The sequence below is a fragment of the Nymphaea colorata genome, chromosome 4 (genome assembly GCF_008831285.2).
Source record: "Nymphaea colorata isolate Beijing-Zhang1983 chromosome 4, ASM883128v2, whole genome shotgun sequence".
In the NCBI taxonomy this organism is placed as follows: Eukaryota; Viridiplantae; Streptophyta; class Magnoliopsida; order Nymphaeales; family Nymphaeaceae; genus Nymphaea; species Nymphaea colorata.
The window spans coordinates 6902807-6928501 of NC_045141.1; the positions used below are offsets into that span (position 1 = coordinate 6902807).

Here is a 25695-nt window from a genome sequence, read left to right on the forward strand (position 1 = left end):
CCTCCTCAAAAAATGTAACTTTTCTCCTTCAACTAGCCTAATCTTTTTGTGTGTCTTGGTCTATGGATATTCTAGCTGTCTATCCTCCTCATATAGCCCTGTTTTGGTTGCTGAAAAATAAATTACCTGCCCACCATTGACTGGATGTGATATAGTTTTTGCGTTGTTTCCATAGGCAGCACAAAAATTTGCCAGTCAGGAATGTACTTCATAAACTGATGCTTGAAGGCTTCCAATCTTGGCAGCTTGTTCATATTTTTATCTCTCCAAATTATGTGGTTCTTTTCCTTGTGTTGTTTAATCTCACTCCTAAAGTTCTCTTACACGCAACCTTTTGTCCTTGTGTCACATGATGTTGTAACTCTGGGATGGTAGTTAACCCAAATGGAAGTGTCATTGGTTATTCTCTTGATTTCAATGTGCATACTGGATATACTATTATTCCTCGCCTTCATATAAGGAGCACTCCATTATTTCTTTTTCATTATTGTTAGCAACTTTTTGCACTTTTCACATGCTGATGAAATTTGTATATCTGAAGCAGGTTGGCTCTGTTACTATATGCTTCACCTGCTTTCTGATAAGATGCTTTGTGGTGACCTCCTCATCTCTTGGACACTCTCTATACACATCTCCTTGTCTTAATAGTTTATATTCAATCAAACACCACTCTGACATAAAAAAGAAACAATAAAACCTTAACATAATATATATGCCAAGCATATAACTTATATATTCCTTCTCTTGCAATGCTTTGTATTAAAACCTTAGCTGCCTTGCTATCTGCAGCTCAATTGCAATAACCCCACCATTCCACAGGCCTAGACTGGTTCTTTGCAGCTACGATTTGCATACCTACTTCCCACAGAGCAGCTGCTTTATTATTTCAAGGTTGGACTACTCTTGCTTCTTTGTGCTCTTTTAAATGTATCCTTATTACCTATGTGATTATTACTTTCAGATTATGTAAAGTTCTTTAACACAAATTTCATGTTCAAATAGGAGAATAGTTTGAGCATAAGGAAAAATTACTTATTTGAAGAATGATAAATTTAAAAAGAAATATCATTGAGAAGGGCAAGCAAGTATGTGATTTGAGACAAAGCTCAGCAGATGTTCCAATTGGAGTACATTCCTCTAATGAAACTCCTATGCATTCGCAAGATACTGAAAATGAAGGAGTTTCAATAATGCTCATGAAGCATGTGTAAGTGGTGCAAAACGATCAAGAGTAGGGAATTCTGTAATATGGAATGATTTTGACTAGGTAATTATAAATGGTGTGAAAAAAGAGAAATGTAAGTACTGCAGTACACTATTTATGATAAGTACATGTGGATCTACATCATTAATGAGAAGACACAAATGTTTGATATGTTTTGCTAACAAAAAGCAAGTGGTTTTAAGTTTTACATAAGGAGAGACTTCAGATGTCACGAAGAAGCTTATAGAAGTGGGTTCCAACATCAATGCTCAATCAATAAGAGAGATAATTGCAAAATTAGTGGCAACCGAAAAGCGTACTTTTTCTATAGTGGATAATTGTTGGTTTAGGTTCCTTCGTAGGCTTGGTTTTCCTAAGTGGGTGTCAGTTTTAAGAATGACAGTTAGGAGAGATGTAATAAATTTGTATGAAGATGAAAAAAAGAAATTGAAAGAAGCAACAACGTAGATATATAGCATTAACGACGTATTTCATTGATAAAGGGTGCAATATGCAACAACATATCGTCAACTTTATTGAAGTGGAGCCACCTCATACTGGGTTAGTCTTAAAAAACTTAATTGCTAAGCATCTTCTAGATTGGGAAATTAAAAAGAAAATAATATCTATTATAGTTGACAATGCTTCATCAAATGATGTTCTTGTTAGAAAATTAAAAAAGAACAAAGAAAAAAGCGGCATCAACTTATATTATGGAGGTAAATTTTTTCATGTGCGATATTGTGCACATATTTTGAATCTGATGGTACAAGATGGGTTGAGTGCCATTAAAAATGAAAACCTTAATTTTAGAGATACAATAAAATAAATCAAAGTTTTACCCTCAAGACTCCATGGTTTTTGTAGCTACAGCTAGAGAGTTGAAAATTTCAATGACAAAGAAGTTAGTGCTAAATGTATCCACTTGATGGAATTCAACATATTTTATGTTAGAAACAACTCTTGCATATAAAGATGTTTTTGCAAGATATAGCATCGAAGACTCAAGCTTGATTTGGTTGCTTGGACCTGAGGATTGAAAAAAAATAGCAGTGAAATGTGATTTTCTTCAAGTTTTTCATGATGTCTCAGCCTTATTTTCTAGATCATCTTATGCAACAACAAAATTGTATTTTCTTGAAATTTGGAGAGCTCAAGAAATATTACAAGAAAAGGTTGAAATTTAAGGTGGATTTATGAAGGAAATGACAATGAAAATGAAGGAAAATTTTGATAAATATTGGAAATCATGTAACTTGTTAATGATTATTGCATCCATATTTGATCTACACGTAAGACTCTCATTACCAGAATTTATCTTTTCAAAAATTTACCAATCTAGAGAAGAAAAGGTAGAAGAAATAGAAATGATAAAACAATCATTGCAAGATGTTTATGAAACTTATGTTCAGAGAAACGAAGTGGATGCCAATATTTCTACCATATCATATAATTCCTCCAGTATTCAAGGTCGAGAGACTCGAGACACACTACGCGGTAGAAGAAAGCCATTTTTTAAGTTCTTAGGTAAAGCTGAGAATGTTGCTCTTCATGTCACCAAATCCAAGATAAATACATATTTGGAGGATGGATTGATTAAGCATGATGATAAGGATGATGAAGATTGTTTTAATGTTTTGCAATGGTGGAAGGATAAGGAATCCAAGTATCAAATTCTTGCACAAATAGCACATGCCGTTGTTAATTCCAATAACTCTTTTTGCTTCAGCAAAAGCTTTTAGTCCAGGAGATCGGATTCCTAATGATAGTCGTAGTTCATTGATACCAAACACAGTTGAAGCTTTGACTTATTTAGATAATTGGGTAAAGAATGATGGTAATCCAATGCATGAACTGTTAACAAAAGTAAGTATGTTTTAAAGAAATTGTATTCATTAAATATTTTATGAATTGTTTGTTAATTGACTATATGTATTTCTTTCAGGTTGAGGATGAATCAAGTGAATATATATCATCGGACCTATTATGTTGTTTACATTCTTGAGAAATTGTAGCCGACAAAGTTAGGTTATTCATCTTTGTGATTATGATTTGTTACATTGTTTTGTAGGTCCGATGAAGACATACTGTGTAAGAGCAATGGACATCAAAATTTTTGGAACTGCATTGTTTTGTAGGTCTCATACTTGGCAACCACAATGTTATATCATATTTTCACAAGCTAGACATATCTAAGTGGGTTCATTTTGTTAATGGAAACCATAGTTTTTTTTAAATGCTTGCGAACTCAGCACAGAGATGCGGGCTTGATAGCATCAACCGTTGTTCTTGTTCGTGATTGTTTGAATGATGCACATATTGCTGATCTCATCTTGTTATGATGTTATCTACCGTGACAAAAATAGTATTGGTCGATGTTGCACATAATGCATTATTTTGAAGTTTGGTTTTCTGAATGAAAACAAAGACTAGCTAATCGATGGAAGTCTTTGATTTTACTTGTCTTTGATCTTAGTTGTCTGAATTACTAATGAAAATGGTGGTAATTGCAAATTCATATTCAATAACTATATCATATGCACATAAAATATTGATTTGCTGTATTAAGGGCTATTTATTGATTAGTTCTTATGTTATATATTATTAGAATAATAACTACAGTAATATTTGGTTTTTAATTTGATGTAGATTATGCCACTGCTAGTACCTTAATCGAGTTTGTCCAGCCTTAATCAAGTCGATATATTCAAACGAGTTTGTGAATCCTTAATCGAGTCGAGCTTGAGCTTAACACGTAACGATGAACTCCGGCTCGACTCGGCTCGTGTTCACCTCTAGTTGATACAAATAAATCTCAATTCACCAACTAAGGAATGACAATATATTTATATACATTAGTTTGCACCGTTAGGAAACATTTTCATAATGCAAAAGAAAGAGATAAACCAAATTCTCAATACAAAGAAGGAAATGAGATAAATCACCAGATCCAATAAAGAATGCATGTGTTTAACAAGAACGTCAATGCACCAAAAGTGTCCCTTGACAAACACATTGTTGCCAATACAAGGAACACCATGTGAGGGCTCTGCCTTTTTATTTTTTGCTTCCAATGGATTATCAATTAATTGCTAACAATGCCCTCTCTCCCATATATCTTTCACTAGGAATGTACAACGAGAGAGTGAGCTGAGCTCAAGCTTGGGTCAAATCATATATTGCTCAGCTGGAGCTCGAGTTGAGCTTTATGATCAACGCAAGCTCAAACTCGAGTTGGTATGATAAGTTTGAGCTCACACTCCACTCATTTAAGCTCGTGTCACTTAATTTATATGTTTTTTCTTTAAATAAAAACAGAAACAACAAAAAGGTTATTAACATTCATCAAAACTTACCAACATGCCCCTGAAGATTAACAAACGTGGAAGATAACAAACGTGGAAGACATGAGTTAAGATGAGTTTAAACTCAAACTTGACTCATTTATAACTTACATTTTAAGTCAAGAACAAGTTTAACTTGTTTAGCTGAAGTTGAGCTTATATTGGTGAGTTTGACTCAAGCCCAAGTTGGGTCGACTCACTGTACATCCCTAACTCTCACTCTTTTCCCCAAGACTAGGTGCATGCCCTCAAAAGCATATCACCTCCACTTAGGACATCATGGATAGGAGAGAACAAACTACACGTGCATTGCTAGGAAGCAAGTTTTGTAGACCATGCACTCTCCAAATTAACGAGAACATGCACTACCCTTCTTCGTAAAGGTCTTACTGTTGTTTCCATTATTTTTGCCGACATTTTTTATCTGCCAGTGAAGACCCACTTTTTTGTGGTGAAGCATATAACCTGCTCTGGCAGATGACACTCAAGCAATAGAGGACAATTGTAGCTTTGGTGCAATAGCCTCGGATCTGATATCTGGAGCTGCTTTCAATGTGATTTTGAACCCACGTTAGGTGAAATACACAGCTTAAACAAACAGTGGATTTCAAAAATGAGAATCTTAAATCTATATTACTTTGTGAAAACCATGGTTTTGTGGTCTCAATGAAGGGCACATATCCATGGTTTCAAAATCTGCCATAGGCTCGGACCTTGGATATGAGACTACCAAACATATCCGTAATTGATCTGCTAAGACTAGGCATGGGTTGGGGCCAACATGACTGCAATGAAAGGATTGTCAGGTTGACTATGGAACAGGCTTTGGATCAGTAGAGACTACCAACAATTATATATATATATATATATATATATATATATATATATATATATGTATATATATATATATATATATATGTATATATATATATATATATATATATGTATATATATCTAGACACACACAGACACCTACTTTTTATGCTGATTTAACTCTCTAGTTTTCTGCTCGATTCGATTCAGATAAACACATCCTTGGCCCTGCCAAGGGATGCAACCTGATTCTGGACCTCCTTCAATTTGAAGGCATGAAGTCCACTTTGAGACCCTTTCATAAAGATCTGTTTAATCAAATTAAGCGACACATCTTAATGATATTTTTGGAATTATAATATTGCAAATGTAAAGGAAGAAACACAAATATTGGAGGTGAAAACTCATGAAATAATGGCAGTAAATTTGCAAAATCTTTTAGAGACATCCAATTAATACCATTACTGTCATGAACATTTCATTTAGTTATTTAACAGGTAAATTTGTTCTTCTTCTTCTTTTTGAATTACAAAAAGGCGCCTAACTTTTGAGCTAATAAGAAATTCTTATTCTACTTGCAGAAGAAATTTCAAGGAGCCAATGACAAAAAGTATTCATCTTTAAAATGACATGACAAAAGTAGTCTTGCTTAAAATAAAAATATATTTTGCCACCAAAGGAGAAATATTGGTCCCTTTACATGAAATATTGAAATTTGTCGTTTTGTATTAAAAGTTAATGTTTTAACTTAACAGGTGGATGTTTGAAAATTTCTCTAAAAAATTGATATCTATTTGTTTAGAAGAAGTTGATATCTACTTGTTAACTTTCGAGAATGGTAATTTCTTATTTGCTTGAATATTAAGCCTTTCCTTGTTTGGTTTCTTTAGTTTTTTCACATGCATATGAAAAGTTGGTGATATTGTTAGGAGAGATTTATCATGGCTTTTTGTGTTGCCAATACTTGACCTTTGTGACTTTTGATTCAACTCATTTTGGATTGTTGTGGTGGCTCGAAGTCCTTATTTGAAAGGCATCTAAAATGTTGTCTGTAGGATGTAGTGGTACTTCAACAAATTAAGGTATACTTTATCATGAATAGGATAATATCACATGCCTTTTATAAGGAGAAATTTTGGGTGAGATAGAAGAAATCCTCCGACTCGAGTAGGGGTCGAAGCTTGCCACCTTCCTCCCATTCTCCCAAGGTTCAGGGCTGCTTTTAATGTTTCATGGTGACACCCTCGTTATGCTTCAACTTACATATCTGTGTTTTCCTTTTGTAACACCGACAGTTGACCCTATAAGAGTTGCATTTATAGAACACATTCTTAAAGCATAGGTTCGTATTTTTAAACTTCAGGTATGACTCACATTAATGTGGGCAGAAAACCACCAAAGAGACCGAGCCTGACATGAAAATTTGCTTCCCAGAAAATGTGAAATAATCTTATATCATTCCACAACTCTATTAAAAGAATAGTGCCCCATGTGAATTGAATAAGAGTCGTGCTCAAATGTGTCTCTCATCCAACCTGCTATACTGCATCCAAAGAGAGAGAGTGAGTTGGAGACCTTCTCCAATCCTCATAATCTGATCACATCTCAAAAGAAGTATAGAGCATGTTTCTGTCAGATCATACTCATTATGCCCCATACCTCTCTCTTTCTCTAGAATGGCATAATAGTTTACTAGCAGCGGCTTCTTTCTGGTATTCTTGTTAAGGGGTTTTTTGCAGAAGAGTCTGCTCTTATGGACTCTATTGCAAAACAGGCTCTTTCTTACGGAGTTTGACAAATTAGTCCTTGGTCCCTATCCTTGTAACAGGATTCTGATTTAGGCTTGAAATTGGACAATATTTTTTTAAAATTCAGATTCAAATCCAACTATCATATGGTATGAATTATGTCTTGGATCCTTATTAGATTTCGGTGGATTCTAGACTTGGTTTTTTTATTCAATTATGAGAAAGTAATGGTTTATCATGATCACATGAAGGCAGGGCGGAGGTAGGTGTGGGCACCATTGATGTCCCTTAAAAATTAAAAATTTTATAACTACTGCCTCTTATCTAGAATTTTCTGGCTCCTGATTAAAGGAAGAAATATTATATCTTGGAAAAGTCAATGCCGCCAAATGTGGATAGTTACTGGATGATGAAAAAAGTAATAAATTTATTGTTAAAAAACCAGAAATCTTCATCAAAAGCACCATAAATCATGGTCACTAACTTACTACCAGAGTAGTGATAAAAATTTAAACTTAATCATTTGGCATCTGAAAAGGTTGAATTGTTTGTTACGACTTAAAGAAAATATTTCCTACTTTTGTTTTTCAGCTTCCCTTAGTTGAGACTTATATTTGTAGTTGTTTGATCAAACAAACTAAGCGAATCTGGAACCATGTTTAAAAAACATAGGAATCAACTTAAAATACATGTATACTGCATACAAAACAAAGTATATAATGGTTTTAAACTGGATCATCTTGTCTCAGCAAATAAAAATATAATATGAAGGAAAACAGGAAGTTACCATACCCTTATATATCACATATGGGAATTATGCGAGTCATCAATTTTATGTTGGTCATATGATAGAGGTGAACAGTAAACTATTTTTTTAAGAGACTGAAATACCATTTTCTTTAAGGAGAATACCTGCCTCCATTGGGTGACATTTTGGTCTCTTAAAAAAATAGTTTGGCTTCCATATTTTCAACTGAATTTCGACAATTTGATCTGTTTAGAATGATCAAAACAGTTGATTCTCATTAAGTCTGGTATATCAAGGTCTATTAGCTACTTGTTTTCTTAACATAGATAACAAAAAAAAAGCATGGTTTGTATATGTTTTACTGTATAATTAGTTTGAAAAAATTCTCAACAAAGACAAACTAAGTTGTAAAAGTTTCCTTGTTCTTTTAGCATCAAGAATTGTTTTGCAAGAGCTGACAAAAAAACAAAAGACAAAAGATTGTAAAACATAAAGGGATTATATTACATCAAAATGTACATGGTGGGGTAGTACATTGCAATATAACGTCTCTAAAACGGTCAAAGAAAAATATTAGAAATCCGTAGGTTGAACCACAAGGACTTCAACCTTTCCTACATTTAAATATTTAAGGAGGGTGACTTAGATATTCCCCGCAACTTCTGAAAAAGAAAAAGAGAAAAGAAAGAAAACCCACGAAAAATCGTAATACGGCGAACTTGCTTTCTGTGAATATCGCTTTGGTTGGTAGCCAAAAAAGAAGTTTGGGGCAGCCTTCTGTCAACAAGGCAGTCCACACCAACATATTCTGTCTTTTGATGCAAGTGGAGGCACATCCACCAAGAAAGGGCGAAATATTCTCCGCCTTTTCTTCTTTTTCCTTTGTTCTTGAGGTGCACATCTCCCTACAACTTAAAAATACTTTTATGTTATGATGCCTAAGAGCAACATTTATGCATAGGATGCCTACTTCTTTCTGCCGGCTGTCATCTGGAATTTCTCCTTCCCCAAAAGCTGGATTCTGTGGTGCACCCCTTCTTTATAGGTTCGATAGAAAGGAACCCAGAACACGGAGACGCCAGAAGTCTGCCGTTTTATACCTTACGTGATTTTGCTCTGGAACTCTTGTTTTACTGTTCAATTTTGGGGACCCTTGTGTTTGGGGACACAGCGCCCATGTACTGTTCTCATCGTTTTGAGAACTCCAATCAAACAAGCTCTAGAAGTACAACTTCAAGCCCCTTAATGTTGCAAATGGGTACCACCAACGACCATTCAAACTTGTAGGCGGTAGCAATTTATGTGTGAAATAACACACTAGTATAAATTTCAGTGTTCAGTTCAATGCAATCTCTGTTTGCGTGTGGGTGTTGTGTTGTGTGTGTGTGTGTGTCCGAGAGAGAGAGAGAGAGAGAGAAGGAGAGAGAGAGCGAGAGAAAGAGAGTTGGAGAAGAACAACAATGAAAAAATTCAGGCAACAGAATGGCAGAACTTAACATCATTTACGTTGCTCGTGGTGTAACCCCATTTTACCGCAATAGGTGCAACCTGACAACAGTATCCTTAGTATTGAGAGAGATAGAGAGCAACTTTTTTTTTTTTAATTTCTTTGTACTGTACAAAGACGAACATTTAAATGCATTTGCAAACCATAAGGAGAAAAGGAAATTATAATGGTAATCATTCCATCAGGAGTGCTAGAACTAGAAGGCGGCCAAAGGCAAGCAACCTTTCTTTCTTTTCTTTTTTTTTTTTGGCAGTCGGCGAAGTCCTCCAGAACCACGGTCAGTCTGGAACATATGCATTGTAATTTAATATCCCGCAGGAAAAGAAAGAATTTTAAGATTATATGCTTCACCGGGGACCAGAGAGCTCCATGGATTGAGTATCAAGACAGTCACCATCACCACCATAATCATCATCATCTTCATCGTGATCATCAGCCATCATCATCATTCTGTCATCATCAGAATGAGTGCCTGTGCTGATTAGTTTCTTGTTGCTGCCCTTCTTCTTTTTGTTGGTATTAGAATCCATAACGTTGTTATTACTGTTGCTGCTGTTGTTGTGAGAGGTCTCCCATTTGTGAGCCAGCCCATCTCCTTCCAACATCTTAACAACCTCTGACATCTTAGGCCTATGGGCAGGCAAGTATTGGGTGCAGAGCAAGGCCACCTGAACCATCTCACCAACCTCAATTCTGTCATAGTTTTCCTTCAAATCTTTATCTACTACCAATTCAACCTTATTCTCTTGGTGCATTTTCCTAACCTGCAACAGGCTTCAAAACAAACCGATCAGCTTGACCAAGTCCAAGTTAATGACAAAATCGGGTTATACACTGTATATGATAAATCTACAATTATAGTCAATCCCCACAATGCATTCTGCTCATCTTCTGAAAGTTATTAAATGATGAAGCAATTTCCAAGCGGATTGATTATGATTTCCCATTAATTATATATAATATGACTTGATCTGCTCTTTTCCAACCCACCTCCCACTATGGATCCTACCCTAGCATTGATCTTTGAGCCCCATATGGGCTTATTATGCCCTTTTATCAATGTTCCCTGCAAGTACGGAACAAGAGGTCTGGAAGGGACAGAGAATTTTGAATGCAGCATTTGTAATTGAACAACTAAAATCAAGGATCAAACCGTTCATTATGCCTGTCGTAGTATTCTCATGTTACTCAATGCAAAGTTCGAAAACAAGAGAGCCACTGGAGTCTACGGCAAAACGACAGAACTGTTCACAAGCAAACGATGTTTCTTTGCACACCAAACTTTTAGAAAAGTTCATAAAATAAAATAACTTGCAATTTTTCTTTTTTTTAACATGCACAGATCTGCTAGACAGCATGGAATAGCATAGTTAGCAACACCAAGAAGGCTACTGAAAGTTACAAGTGCATACCCAGTCCAGCATTGCTCCTTTCTGATTTGCTGCTTTATTACCAAAATCAAGCGCTGTGTGTCCAGAGATGAGCTCCAATAGGAGAATTCCAAATCCAAAAACATCTGTCTTCTCTGATGACTGCCCGGTAGAGAGGTACTCGGGAGCAATGTGGCCCACAGTTCCCCTAACAGCAGTTGTCACATGAGAATCAGTATGATCCATGAGCTTTGCTAAGCCAAAATCACCCACGATTGCTTCACAGTAATCATCCAAAAGAATGTTTGCTGCCTTGACATCACGGTGGATGATCTTTGGGTCACACTGTTCATGCAGATAAACAAGCCCTCTAGCTGCTCCTAAAGCAATCCGCTTTCTCATGTTCCAATCAAGACTGGGTTTTGCTGTCCAACAAATAAATTTATTGTCAGAACCATCTATGCAAAGACTAAATGCTCTTTTAGTCTACTGGAGCTTGTCCCTGGGCTTAGAAAAAATTTGCATTTTGCACAATTTTCTGATCTATTAAGCACAGTATCACATCTTAACCAACTTACATCTCTACGGATGACATAAGCTTTTAAAACAGTTCTCAGAAAGAAAGTATAACACTGGAGTGGCCAGCCACACTCAGAATTATGTTTTTGTTTCTGTACACTTACATTGAGCATCAAATTATTAATATAGTCCAACTACAGTTATGTGCACTTAAGCACGAGAGTGTGAGGGAGAGAATTTACCCCTTAGCCTAGAAGCAACACTGCCATTGGACATAAAAGGGTAGATAAGGAGCCTTTCGGAAGGCGTAATGCAGAAACCAAGCAACCTCAAGAGATTTCTGTGAACAGCCAAACTGATCATCTCAATCTCAGTTTGGAACTGACTCTCACCATTATGACTACAATCCTTCAGTCTCTTGATAGCCACCACCGTTCCATCTTGCAAATAGCCCTTGTACACATTCCCGAAACCACCTTTGCCAAGTATCCTCTTACTGTTGAAGTTATCAGTAGCTATTTGAAGTTCCCTAAAGCCAAATCTCTTCAGATTGCCCAAGCACATCATTTCCTCAGCGTGGTTATGATCTGTATTTAAAGCTCAAAGATAATATAAGTTCATTATTGCTGCTTAACTTCTTCTTCTTTTTTTTCTGAATGGTCTGAAGTTAAAGAGTTAGAAAGTGAGAAAAGGACCAACCATAGTCATCCTGGATCATTTGCTTGCTCTGCTTCTTTTTCCACCATGCAACAAGAGCTAAAACAAATAGGGTTCCCAAAGTGCAACCAAGAGCAACTCCAAATGCAACAGCTGCTCTGTGACTCTTCTGCTTTCCTAGAACAAAAAAGAAAAGGAAAAAAGGAAAGAACTTAGAATTCAATATACCAAATTGTAGAAAGTCACATAAAACACAACAGTAGCCAAAGAAGAAGATGACCATAATGAGGGATGGAATTAGAGAAAAGGTACCTGGAGATGCGTTAGGAGGGGAATCAAGAGAAGAAGGCTGAATTGCAGCACAATATCCCTTAGAGCTGTTTCGGCATATTAGAACGTTGCCCTCAACACTATCAGAAAACAAACGTATAAGAGAACCAGTAACTGAAAAAGGAACAAAACAAAGAAAACATTGTCGTACCTGAATGTTTTGGCTTGAACTGTTGGCACTGGTCCACTTAAATTGTTGAAAGATAGGTCCCTGAAACATCAATACATCCAAAATTCATTGGATCACCCAAAAACTATTAAGCTTTTGTATTTCAACCTTTCATATCCAAGGCAAGGGATCGCAGAACTTTACAGAAGAGAAAGTTTTGGGACTTTAGCAAGAGAAACAGGGATCTCTCCACTCAAACTGTTATTGTTTATCCTCCTGCAAGCATCAAAGACAACCACATCGTTTACTTTTCAAACGCAACAAGATTGCTTGCTTTAAGCACATAAAGTCCTAGATTAATGGAAGGAGAGCAACCCCCAAACAAAGTGGACAAACTAAATAAAAGTTAAAAACTCACAGATAGTTAATGCTGGTGAGGTGAAAAAGGCTATCAGGTAGAGGCCCAGAAAGGTTGTTATTAGAAAGATCAAGCCTGCCCAGGGATGGAAGGTTTCCGAGCTCTGCAGGTATCTTCCCGGAGATACTGTTTTTTTGAAGGTACCTGCATACAGTCGATAAGAAAGGCCCCGGATTAAATGAATTGAAGCATGACTACCTAAAACTGAAGCTCTGACTCTGGCAGTTTCGTTTCATGGAGTCTAAAAACAAAGAAGAGAAGCTCGAAGAGAAAAATGGTTACACTTCCGTGAGACTGGTGAGATTTCCTATTGCTGGAGATAATGTACCGGATAGACCCTTGTTTGCCGCGTTTCTGAAACACCAACATTTGAAACAAGTAGGTAATTCCATTTACAGCAATAAAAAACTATAATAGAAACAGTCAAAGTGGAAGAACTTACAAGATCTTAACCCGATTTTCAGAGTTGCAGGAGATCAGAGCAAAACCACATGGGTCAACAGAGTACAAATCCCAATTATGCAATTCTCCATGTGGGTCGATCAGCGCCTCACGTATCTCGTTCAAAGCCTCCACTACAATAAAAAAAAAAAAAAACAAAACAAAACAAAAAAACAAAACAAAACATGCAAACAGAAGGAGAAACCAACTTCAGTTTTTGCATTTGGAAAGCAGTGGAAAAAGCGTTCAAGTTCAAATCCAGAGAGTGAGAAAAACCTTCGGGATTGGTCGGCAAGGAGGAAAGAGAAGGAACTCCGGAAGAGAAGAGGATGAGGATAATGAAGGATAGGAACTTGACGGGCATTGGAGAAGCAAAGGTACAGGAATGAGGCAGTGTGGAATGTAGAGAGCAAGAAGAGAACAAAAAATTAAACTAAGGCGACCAGGGATGAGTAAGCATGAAGCGCGAGCATCGCCTGTGCGCGAACCTCAACTTTGCTTTTCTCCGATATATATGCAGAGTGGGACACGATTGATGCTCATATTAGGGAAAGAGTATTCCACGAGGAATTTTAAAAAGCGGGATGCTTCTTCGGTTCTGTTCTGTTCTGTTCTGTTCTGCTAACTAAAACGTAAGCTCTCTTCTGCGCCGTCTTTGCTCCGAAAACAAGTCATTTGGAACAAGGATTAGGGTCAGAGAGGTCTTCAATCTCATACCGACAAAAGCAATTTAAATATGGAGACGGCTTTTCCAAGGACCAACTTACTTTTGAAGTGTGTACAACAATGTTCAATGTAAAGAAAACGAAAGTAATATATAAATATTAAAGCAAAGATATACTCTGCAAGTTTGTACGTGACTGACAGGAAAGAGAAACATTGAAGATCAGATAAGTGAGAATTTAATGTTACAGACACACTTAAGCTAAAATTAAGTATGAGCAGTCAGTTGGTCCATTTACTCACATGTACTGCAGACATACTCGTCGGGCTTAAAACTATGGAGAAATTCTGTGTTCTAGGTACACAATGTGAGTTTTACAAAGAAATTGTTATTATTATTTTTTTTTCATTTTTTATTTCATAGTGAGTGGCTCATGTCCACGGTCCACCGCCCCGAAAAGAGATAACTTTCTCCCCTTATGCCCATCACCTCCCGAATTCACAAAGTTTACGTCAACACTGATTACGGTCCAGAGGATAAGCGCTACAACTCATCAAGGTAATTGTTACTACTAATTATTAAACGTTTTTAAAGTTATAATTAGGCACTTAAAAGTTATTTTCTTTATATAAATGTGTAATGTCGTGCTTTTGACATCCACACATTTGCTTTACAATGAGTAAAAGATACGTAAAAACTATTTGTGACAGGGGATCCATGTAGTCAGGTATGGACCTGAAACTGGCTGGGCTCGGGCCGTAAGCTGGCTTAAAATGGTCAGGCTTTGTACCAACTGCCCGACTTGACCCAATAACTGCATATAATTTTTTATTATATTTATATAATATTTTAACTTCATTCTAATAAGGTCATATATGTAATATTATTACAATATGGCTTGGGCCGGGCTTGGGTCTTGATAGTTAGTGGGGCTTGAACCCGACTTCTTATTGGGTTGGGCCAGCTCAATGCCCAACTCTAAGTCAAGGGTTCTAAATGCTTCTAATTTTCAGAAGAATCACCCCTTGCCATTTTACCAAAAGCTAGATCGATTAATGGAAGCTAAAATTTTCGGTCAAAAAATTCACTAGATGTCAACATTTTTTAAAAAATTTTAAAGAATAAAGAACCACCTCTCCAGTTTAAAAGTAATTCAATGTATTCTGTTTTTTGAATTTATTTTAAAAGAAATTAATTTTAATACTTTAACGATGTTTCCCAGGCACAAATGCTAATACTATATAATTGAAAGTACTACTACTTTAGGGCATGTGTGAGTGGCTGGAGAAAGTGTCTCAAAATGCTCTTGGGAGAATATATCTAAAAAAATATGGGGTGCCACACTCAACTCCTACCTAGGGGCATTTGATATACTCAAAATCATGGAATTTTATAATCAAAATGCTCATTTTTTTAAGAAATTAGAATTATTATATAAACAATGTATTTTGTTTTAGAATTAAAAAACTAAAACCTAGAGTTTTGATTCCATACCAATTGAGAAAAAATTTTGGTTCTGGAATCTTAATTACTGAATCAAAATTCCAAACCATCAAACACTTCCTTAATAGTTGATACTGCCTTTTTTTTAAAGGCTACTAAAACGACCAGTGGTGAAAGAAAATGACCACGGCGTCCTTTTCTTTTTTCTTTCGTAAAAGTGCGAGAACTATTTTTAAGGGGACATGTGGAAAAGAGCTTTCGCTTCTTACAACAGCGCAATGGGATGCTCTTATTTAGGATTATGACCAAAAGATCGGACCTCAAGCAAAAATAGCTCGTGTTTGCTGATATGTGTCTATCCAGCAGTGCCACCAATGGGCCTTAGGTCAAGTTCAGGTTATAGCTTACTATGACTGAAAAAAAGTGGGCCACAGTCGATTAATTTGGAATGTGATTCAGAACCAATCAGTCGACTTCTACTCTCCGGATAATGGCAGTGAGGAGAGAGAGAGAGAGAGAAAAAAACTGTGGATAGAAGATGAGATGGAGATCATGAGGTTACCACTTGAGTGGGAGTGTGAAGAAGATGCGATGGAGATGAGGTTACCACTTGAATGTGTCGCGCAATTTGAACTTCTTTGATTCTCGAAAACAACAGGTACCTTGAACAGACTGAAGTCTCTCTCTTTGTCTTAATGTTTTAATTATAGGTTTGCTTCAGAACATATGTAAACTTATGTTACTCCCTTTTAACTCAGAGCAGCACCTGCGGCAGTTTGAAATCTAGAGAAGTACACTAACAATCTATATAATTATATAGATCTTAATATATGGTCATGGGGATTCCAAATATAAATCTTGAGCTGGGATTGTTCTTTTGGTGTTTTTCTTTCTTTTATTTTTTTCTAGTGGGAACCCTCAACCGTCTTCAAGTGACTTAGTCATACCCCCGTTAGATAAAAACCCTCAAGGCCACTCCCTTCACTTTAGGTCCTAGCAAATGTTGGCTTTCACAAAGGATAAAAATTATTATGGTATGAACCAATTACTGGCTACCTACCATGCTCTATGTATCATCTCCCACACTTATATACTTATGGGGGAGTAAAAAATAATAAAGAATTTGACCAAGAAATGGGAGGGCTTTCGACAAGGGCACAGCCAAGGGGGGTTTTGCATGGGCCTGGACCCACCTCAAATTTTTTTTTTTAAATTTACATGTAAATTTTAAAAAAAAATTACTTGTTTTATATACAAATTTTGAAAATGATACTTTGGTCCATGTCAAAATTTTGAAACTTTAATTCAGCCTCCCCCTCATAAAAAGTTTTTGGCTTCGCCCCTGGCTTTCAACCCCTCATAAAAAGTTTCTGGCTCCGCCCCTAGCTTTCAACCCTCTTTTCTAGGCAGTGGGTGGCTAACAACTTCTTTACCAATAATTAACGAAAGAAAGACATTAAAACAAAGACATTAAAACAAGTATAAGAAAACCTGAATTAAAAATACCCTTAAATAAAGAGTTGTTCACAATTCCCATTTTGTTTGTCAGTCTCCTTACAATTTTACTTTTCTTTGTAAATACAAAAGATGAGAGAAAGTGCATGGGAGGAGAACAGGTCATGCAAGGAGAAAAAATCAGCAAAGAGAGAGAAAAAAAGGATTTCTTAAAGTAAACTGAAATATAATTTTCCTTTTCTAAAATAACAAAACTAACCCAACATAAAAGCAGATAAGGATAAGTTGCCCAACACACCGCACCTTTTAACATTAGAGATGTAAAATTGTTGAGAAATTAATTTAAAAAACATGAGTTGGGAAAGTTTTTCGAAGAATTAATATTTTTTTTAAAAAGCAAAACAGTTTTTTAGGTTTATTTAATATTTTTCTCATTCACGAAGCTGTGTACATATACGAATTCCTTTGTCAGCGCGCACAACTGTTTGAAATGATTATTTAAGGGAAGAGACAAAAGGTTAAAATGAGGTGAACAAAGGGAGGGAGAAATTCAGGAAAGCAAATTAAAGGCGTCACTTTCCGTAGCCCAACGGTCATCTATCAAAGCAAAAGAAATATATTCCTTGTGTGGCATAAAGAGGTCCCTGCACTTTTTCTTTTAGCTGCTTTTTGGTTCTTCCTTTCCTTCTTTCACTGGACGAAAAATGTTAGAAAAAGCGTTCAAACTTGTCCGGCCGAAAAGAATATCTGTTGAATTTAAAATACTTATTTCGCAGCTGAACCGATTTGACAACTCTACATGACCATGGTTTCATCAAAATGTGTTATATATATATATATATATATATATATATATATATATTTTTTTTTTTTCAATGTCCTGCAAACATATTAACAAAGTAACGCGATACATTCCAAGCGCTAGCTTCTTGAAATTAAACATGTTCTTAATTTCGTTCTCATCACTTAAGCGTGCTAAAAGAGGCTTGTTATCCCTCGACCTTTTTGTGTTTCTTTATGGTTACAAATATTGTTCAATTGGGAAACGATCGACAAGGTAATATCCCAAAAGAAAGTCCTACAACATGGTTTTCCTAATTAAAATTTAAACTCATAAAAACATCTAAACAAGGTGCATGAATTATACGGAGCGCTAGCTGAACATTGGAAAGTATACAAGAAGTTGAAGTTGAAGTTGAAGCCAGTTTCGTAGAGTTTCGAAACGCCAAAATGATTTATATATTTATATATTTTGGATTGATTTAAAATGTTTTAAATACACTATTAATTGAATCCAGAAAATAAGAACAGGGGGCAATAAGAGCTGATAAATAATGATACGTATCGGCCAATATTCCGTGTTGGTGACTAAACTGATAGCACACAGATGCCATTATTTAAAACAACTGTTGGAAGTCATGAACACTTTTTCTCATTAAATTTAATTTTTAACGCATCAAATTTATGTGTACCGAAATCAGCAAAACTTTTTTTAGCTCTAAAAATATTACTTGATATTTCATTTATCTTTTTATGAAATATAATTAAATTTTAGCTATCCTAGCACTGCAGCTGGGTAGGCCGCTCACTTCTGGCCGGTAATGTTCAAACTTCAAAACAGTTCTCTAATTAAGTGACAAATTGTCGGGGACTCCAAATCAAGTCCAAGTTCGTCCTTGCTGTCTGACTTAATTTTATCGTAGCAGATGTTGTCCTAGTCATGAGTCTTGCTTGGGCCAGGGTCTAACCCTCTTTATAAATAAGGCTCCGTTTGATTGTCAGGTGAAATTTAATCTGATAAATTTACCATGAAAAATTTACAGAATGAAATTTCTCTCTCTTTCAATTTGAGGTCCTGTTTGATGCACATGAAGAATTTAACGTGGTAAATTTAATCATGTTTGATGCACAGGAAAAATTTAACATGGTAAATGTTGTTTTTTTGTATCTTCTCCTCTCCAAATTTTACATGGAAAGAAATTGGAAGATGATCTTCTAAAACAACAAAATGTTGAGGGTGTATTTCCTACCATCCAGAAAACAACAAGATGCACAGGATACCGACAATAGTTTTCCACCAGGACTCAATATCTGCGATGGAGGCCGGCGGTTCCTTTTACAACGGCCATATACATGGAGAAACGACAATAGTTGGCAGTTGCCTTTCACCACCTATATGTGTAGATCACACGGCCATTAGCATATATAGAAAAGAGCCTGTAATGGTTTTATTTCCTCAAGTTATAAGGTACACCACAACCAAATGCTAAAAATTAAATTAAAGCCATTTTCAGATGCAAGAAGCCATGGAAGAATGCATCGACATATCATCTTTCACCCTTGCACCTTCAATGGCCATGACTAAACCAACAACACTTCCACCCTGAGTCATCCCCATCCCTCCTACTGTAAGCCCACCATAACAAGTTGGTCAAGGAATTTCTATCATCATGCCGATTCAAGGTTCTTATTTTCTGCAGTGCGCTCTCCTTGTCATAGATAGCCTCCATGGCATATGCAAATCCCTTCCACCCTTCACCAACACCATCGCTGCCCAAAACAGGCACGACCCAGTTCACCAATTGCTTCACAAAATCAGCATTACTGAACAACACCTCTGTAATTGGCAAGATTGGCAACATTTGGATGCCGAGCCGGCATTCCCTCCACTCTGCCGGTGCAAACCACAGGCCACTGTCTCTCTTGTTTGACCATAGAACACCAACCACTCTATTGCCCTTGCTGAATTATTCTTTGTACATGTCCCCTCCTTCCGGAACGTGCCACCATGTTTGTGCTGCCTGTTGCAGAAACATGCTAAAGTGAGTGACATGAAGCAATCTATAATAATAAGTGGAAGCTTTATATGAGCAATTGTGCAGATGAATTTTAAATCTCCATGTTCTCAGATGTTTGAACGTAAAATTGACCAGAGAAACGAGTTCTATGTAGTGGGTATGATAGGTGTCAATCTTTCAATTGCTGGAACCTTTCACATGAACAAGAATTTCATAACATTTCATAACTAATCTATACCCCACACAGTCTGCAAACCATAACAAAGGAACTACAATTCATGAAGAAAGTAGTGATCTGAACAATCCCACTTTGACTCAGATCATACAATGGCCTCCCGTAATCACCAACGCTCCCTCTCTCTCACCGATGCCTCCAAAAACCAAGCAAGAGAGAGACAAAAACAGTTCAAATATAGAAAAAGAAGCAGGTCAATACCAGCTACACTAACTAGAACAACGTAAATGCAACAGAAAAAGAGCTCCCATTGAAGAGCTGAACTGACAGCTTCCCACCAAATTCATACTAAAGAGCGGCTGAGAGAGATCGAGTTGCTGCTGAGAGGGTGGCCAAGCTTTCCGGGATTGCAGATAGCTGAGAGGCTGAGAGAGATCGATTTGGGCGTTTTGTCTTACGATGCTAAAGTGAGTGACACAGCAATAGCAAGAGACTTATTTTGTCTTACGATGATCTTACAGTGATAGAAGCAATAGCAAGAGAGAAAGGGAGACAACGAGAGCAATGTTTAAAAACAGAGAAAAAATCGATTTGGGCGTTTCTGAAAGGGATGCAGCGATGGAGAAACCCTTACTTGAGAGCGGCGACTGTGGCGTTGGCGAACCAGCGGAGGAGCGGCGACCGTGGCCGTGGAGGATGCTGCTTTTTCTTCCCGCCGGTGAGATGCCAAAGAAGAACAAGTTAGGGCAACAGTGAAAGGGAGAAAGGGAAGGCATCAGAGAGCAAAAGAGAAAGGGAGAAAGAGAACCGGCAGAGGAGCGGCGATGGTGAGAGCGGCCTCTGGTGCGACCGTGAGAAGTTTTTGCGAGGGAGGAGGAGCTGCGGAGGGAGGAATTTGTTTTGATATGCGACGGTCACAAAGCATTTCGAGCGGGTGAAATTTCACCCACCCGAAAGTCCGAGCTGCAAGCTCGGACTTTTGAGCGGGTGAAATTTCACCCGCTTACTTATACGTTAAATGGGGTGAATTTCACCCCATTTGATGCATTTTAGGTCAGGCGAGTGAAATTTCACATGCCCGTACCGTTTTTCCCCTCCCCTCTCATTTTATCTCAGCTATCAAACGGGGCCTTAAGAGAACAGAGGGGTCCGCACCATTTGAAATAAGTATGTATCAGACATGAGCCATTTAGTGATGACACGGGTGGCAAAAAGTTGTGGGATTCCGAAGCTGGTTATATGCAGAGGGGTGTGTGCACTAAAAATTGGTGCATGTGAGTAAAAATGACGAAAATACTCCCATTAAACTAGTAATTTTTTTTATTATGGGTAAAAAGAGTGAAAAAAATGAACATGTTTGAAATGTTTTTTATAAAAAAACAAAAAATGTCCTACCTCCCTTTGGTGTATACTTGTTGCGCAATCTGCGGCATTCTGTTTATGTTTAAGTTTTCCCAAAAAAAATCATGAGAGTTTAGTTTAACTCAGCACTATCTAGAACAAAAAATTTATCCCGTCAAGCCAGAGACAGTTTCCGAGTCCCTCTAAGAAGCTGGCTGTAGAGGAGTACATCCACTTAACTAGTTAGAAGTAGGGTGGAGATAGGTATGGGCAATTGCCCGGACAGAGCGTCAAAAAATACATATTTTTATATTGACTTTTTAAGGACATTTTTCCCATTAACATATTGATGCTGTTTAAAAAAATTAAAATTTATTACTAATGCCCCTTAGCCAGAAATTTCTGACTCCACTACTGCTAACAAGCTGAGATCACCTTCTTTAACAGAATTAAGCAAATAAATCATTCAGCCAACTAAGAACGACCATGCACTGCCACCCATAGATTCAAGAAACAGTTATCAGTCTATCAAGTTTGTTGGCTTGGTCATCATTTTCTCTAGTACTCCGATATTCTATGTTATTGTGACATTAAGGCGATGTAAGTTGGTGATCATGAAAGTGCTTTGTGAATTTGTATTATGTTTTAGATTTTCATGCATCCGGTGGCGGAGGTACATGGGAGCGGGTGTTGGCAATTGTCACACGAGGCCCACAAAGTATTTTATTTTCATAATAGTATCTTGAAATATTTAATTGTTTATATACACTGAAGTTTTTTAATGTATGCCCCTCTAACTAAAATTTCGATAATGGGATCGAGAGCAGACAGATGTCGCGCCGCCCCCCCCCCCCCCCCCCCCCGCGAGATAATTTATAACAATTGTGCATTAGATGCATATTGTAAGAAACAAGGTCCTAAAATATTTGGCATCCACAAGTAGGTAGGTTTATAAGGTCCCACAGCACATGACATGTTTCACTTATTCATTTTCACCTATGCAACTTACTTGAGGGTAAGTAGGAGGTTATATAACCCCTGACCCTTGAGGCATGTCCAACCTACTTTACAAAATAATATTTAAAATAAGTGTGTGGTTATGATAATATGTCTATTTTTTTATGGTCATGTCAAAGCACTGCATGCATGCACATTTATCTTGTGTACTCTCTTATGTTGACATGCAGTGTGCCTGAACTGGCTGATCGAATTCATTTGTTTGAAAAGGTTCAGCTTTGTGGCGAATTTGAGACCGAGTTATGTGCACCACCCTGCTTCGTGGCGAATTTGAGACCGAGTTATGTGCACCACCCTGGCATTCGCAACAAGCGTACGCCGGGGGTGGACCCTACTATATGTTAGTAAAGTTTCAATGTTGACCTTAGTGAATGAAAAGGTATATATCCATATTTAATTGAATGTCCTTACTACATATATGTAAAGTTTCATAAATGACTTTTGTGTCAGAAAAGGTACATGTGCATATTTACTTGAATGCCTTTGCATTGCACGGTCGCAGCATATACGTACTTAACCTTCACGTTGCATGCATTCTTATGCACGAAGGAAGGAAGACGGTCAGGAAGAAGAAAACAGGAGAGAGAGGTTCCTGGTGAAGGAAGGAATGAGAGAGGAGGTTGCCAGCAAAAAGCCTTGGCCTTGAAGCAGAAATGACAGGAATAACAACAAAAGAAAAGGACGGTGAGTTCACAATGATTTCACTATGGTTTTTTGTTCTCAGACATTAAATGAGAAAGGCAATGTAATGGCTTCTACAGGGTTTTTTTCGACCATTGGACATTCGAAGAAATCGAAAAAGCAATTTATGACGAACTAAAGGCGAAGGTGATGGCATAGCTTAAAAAGGAAGAAAATGTCGACACAACAAGTAACAAGTGCATCTTTGTTTAGGTCGTAAATAATGTTACCGACGAAATAATGAGTGCATCCCAGTTCATGTGGTAGATAATGTTACGATGTAACAGGCTTGAGATAGTTTGCTTGAGATAAAAAAATCAAAATCATGGCATAATAAATGCGTGAGATAATGACTTCTATGGATAACTTGATGCAATCCAATTTATTTCATTATACTTTGTAACCATTCCTCTAGTTGTTGATCAATGGAATAGGAGAAGACACATGGGTAAACAGAAACGAGATAATGCAAGCACGTAACGAAAGGTGCTTACGAAGTAATGAGATAACAGTGAGTCTACCACGAAGGCTAGGAATGGTAACATATACAGAGATAACAATGAGCCTACCACTAAATGGTTTAAGATAAGGTCCGATCGATGGACTTTATGGGGAGATAATGTTGAATGTTATTTGATGGAAGGTATTTATGCATGAAACAAATAATTCATGAGATAATGTTAAAACGTTATCTATCGAGTGTATATATTATAGATGGCGTAGTGTATGAAATATCTACATCATCAGATGATGAAATGATGTATCCTGAAGAACGTGCTCTTTCTGTAGGAATGGAGTTCAAGACGGAGGAAACTGAAGAATGTGGTCTTGTTGTAGGATTGGATCTTCCTACTATAGGAATGGAGTTTGAGATGGAGGATCTTGAAGAGCGTGCTCCTGCTGTACAGACGCAACATACAGTTTCTACAATTCTTATGCTTTTAGCTATGGGTTCAATGTAAGGAAGGGTAGGATGGAGAGAAACACATAGTGCATGGTTGTGTGAAGGTTATATGCTCCAGTCCATTTGAAGTGCAGCAGGTAATACTGTTTCACGAAGCCCTGCTCTGGAAAAGTCATCTACATGTAGCATCAAGGTCATTCAAAAGAACCAACTAAAGTAACAAGAGAAAGAGCTTAATGGACATAAAAAGAACCTGTACCCTTAGAATTCACAAGCTTATCATGTGGATTTTCTGAAAATATTTCAATCTCATTCTTTTACGTTGGCAAAAGATGGTCCATCAGGGAACCTAACTCTTGCATGCTAGAAGAGAAGCGGCTCTTTTTGCATCCTCTTTTGAAGCACTTGATGGCCCCTCAACACAATGAATGGGGGCATTGGAAGGGAGAACCACGTGACAAGTGACACCATCCAAATCATCAAAATAAATGAACTCTGGGGCAGGATTAACAAAGATGGAAGAGATAAGTAACATATTTAACCAAGCACAAAATTGATACATGGTGCGGTTGTTCTGTCAATTTGGAGCTAGGAAGGTGTCCAAATGAAAAATATTGTATTCGTGTAGTGGCGATCAACACAAACATCCATTGATACTTTATCGCATGAGCCACATGTTGTCGCATCACAAATTGTCATTGTCGCATGTTGAAATAAGCAAGCTGGCTGATGGTGTAGGTATACTGCCAAGGAAGGCATATTACTGGTTTGTTAAGTAGAAAGTGGTCATGAGAATGTCCTATTCACAGACATGGATCATAAAAATCACTTGAGTATAAAAAGGATAGAATCAATGAAAGGAGGAGAAATTATGACATTGATCGAATCCATTCAGAAAAGATTAAGCAAAGACACAAGTTTCTACAACGCCATTCAGATGGACAAGGATGGTTATGCTATAAATATCTTCTCGACAAATTTGAGGTCTAGCTTAGGCGATGTGCTTATTTTTGACACAACCATGGAGGTCAATACCCATAGGTGGCCCTTTGCTCACTTTGTGGGGGTGAACCATCATTCCAAAAGTTGCATTTTGGCGGCCCATTATACTTTGATCAGACTACTGAGACATTTGAGTGGTTGTTCAAGGTTCCGAGGCCATAAACGGGAAGCACCCCAAAGTTGTACTGACTAATGGTGACAATGCAATAGCAGCTGCAATGTTCTTTGTATGGCCAGAAGCGCATTATCGTTTGTGTTTGTGACATATATCCAAAATGCAGCGAAGAACATAGGGCATGTAATGAATCAGAAAACTGGCTTTAAGGAGAGTTTTGCAAATTGTGCCATTAAGTGCGAAGATGGTGAGACGGTTGAATGTATGTGGACATAAATGATTGAAACATATAACCTATACAAAGAAAAGTGGGCATTGGCATATAGAAGACAAAACTTTTGTGCTGACATGATAAGCACACAAAGAGGAGAAAGCATGCATGCTGCGCTGAAAAGGGGATTATACTTTTACTTATAAATATGTCATTTCATGGAACATGACAGATTTTTGGATGATCTTAGTGACTATGAGCTTGAAAACAATGTCAAAGCATTTGTTTGTCACCCTCAAAGTCTCGGTATGAATATCTTTGAGCGAACTGAAGTTGTGTACACACCAATTGCATTTGAATGATTTAAGGAGGAGGCAATTCAAGCGACTAACTGTGACATAGAATTACATTAACAACAAAGAAGCTGCTGTGTATATCATGTAATAAAAAGGGAGATGGATTCGACTAAGATCAATGATGGTTCATGAGCTACATCATCGAAACAGGTGATGTCAAATATTCTTGTAAGGAATTTGAATTTAAAGGTATTTTGTGTTGTCATGCCCTACTCTCGATTGAGATTCGGGAACTGCCAGAGAGATACATCCTAGGTAGATGGACCAAAAATGTAAAAATGGACTTAATGAAGATTTCTCTTGAAATTCCTTCCTATGATGTCAA

The 25695-nt window shown here is 37.1% G+C and overlaps 2 protein-coding genes across 4 annotated transcripts; both read right to left on the reverse strand.

Annotated features, from left to right (window-relative positions):
* Window positions 1-9436: 9436 nt before the first annotated feature.
* On the reverse strand, window positions 9437-13779 carry LOC116253081 (protein NSP-INTERACTING KINASE 1-like). Of its 2 annotated transcripts, none has more exons than XM_031627833.2 (11): window positions 13485-13772; window positions 13210-13342; window positions 13050-13121; window positions 12768-12911; window positions 12554-12625; window positions 12392-12451; window positions 12223-12320; window positions 11953-12087; window positions 11496-11840; window positions 10777-11159; window positions 9437-10128 (listed from the first exon to the last, which is right to left on the reverse strand). In XM_031627833.2, the coding sequence occupies exons 1-11, from the start codon at window positions 13570-13572 to the stop codon at window positions 9712-9714; spliced, it is 1947 nt and encodes a 648-aa protein (XP_031483693.1). In that variant the 5' UTR covers window positions 13573-13772; the 3' UTR covers window positions 9437-9711. The 2 variants fall into 2 exon arrangements, with proteins under 2 accessions (XP_031483693.1, XP_031483694.1); XM_031627834.2 differs by having other exon boundaries at window positions 9999-10138; window positions 13485-13779.
* A 5118-nt stretch (window positions 13780-18897) lies between these two features.
* On the reverse strand, window positions 18898-20708 carry LOC116253082 (uncharacterized). 2 transcript variants are annotated; one of them, XM_031627836.2, is made up of 3 exons: window positions 20552-20708; window positions 20378-20442; window positions 18898-19571 (listed from the first exon to the last, which is right to left on the reverse strand). In XM_031627836.2, the coding sequence occupies exons 1-3, from the start codon at window positions 20666-20668 to the stop codon at window positions 19358-19360; spliced, it is 396 nt and encodes a 131-aa protein (XP_031483696.1). In that variant the 5' UTR covers window positions 20669-20708; the 3' UTR covers window positions 18898-19357. The 2 variants fall into 2 exon arrangements, with proteins under 2 accessions (XP_031483696.1, XP_031483695.1); XM_031627835.2 differs by having other exon boundaries at window positions 18899-19571; window positions 20378-20451.
* Window positions 20709-25695: the final 4987 nt, after the last annotated feature.

Coding starts and splice junctions, on each gene's coding strand:
- LOC116253081 (XM_031627833.2), bottom strand. CDS start 13,572: ATGCCCGTCAAGTTCCTATCCTTCATTATCCTCATCCTCTTCTCTTCC. Junction 12,452..12,553: donor GTCCCAAAACTTTCTCTTCT/GTAAAGTTCTGC, acceptor TTGATGTTTCAG/GGACCTATCTTTCAACAATT. Junction 11,841..11,952: donor AATGATCCAGGATGACTATG/GTTGGTCCTTTT, acceptor CTTTAAATACAG/ATCATAACCACGCTGAGGAA.
- LOC116253082 (XM_031627835.2), bottom strand. CDS start 20,668: ATGCTTTGTGACCGTCGCATATCAAAACAAATTCCTCCCTCCGCAGCT. Junction 20,452..20,551: donor CCATCGCCGCTCCTCTGCCG/GTTCTCTTTCTC, acceptor ACCGGCGGGAAG/AAAAAGCAGCATCCTCCACG. Junction 19,572..20,377: donor GCCACAGTCGCCGCTCTCAA/GTAAGGGTTTCT, acceptor TTTCTGCAACAG/GCAGCACAAACATGGTGGCA.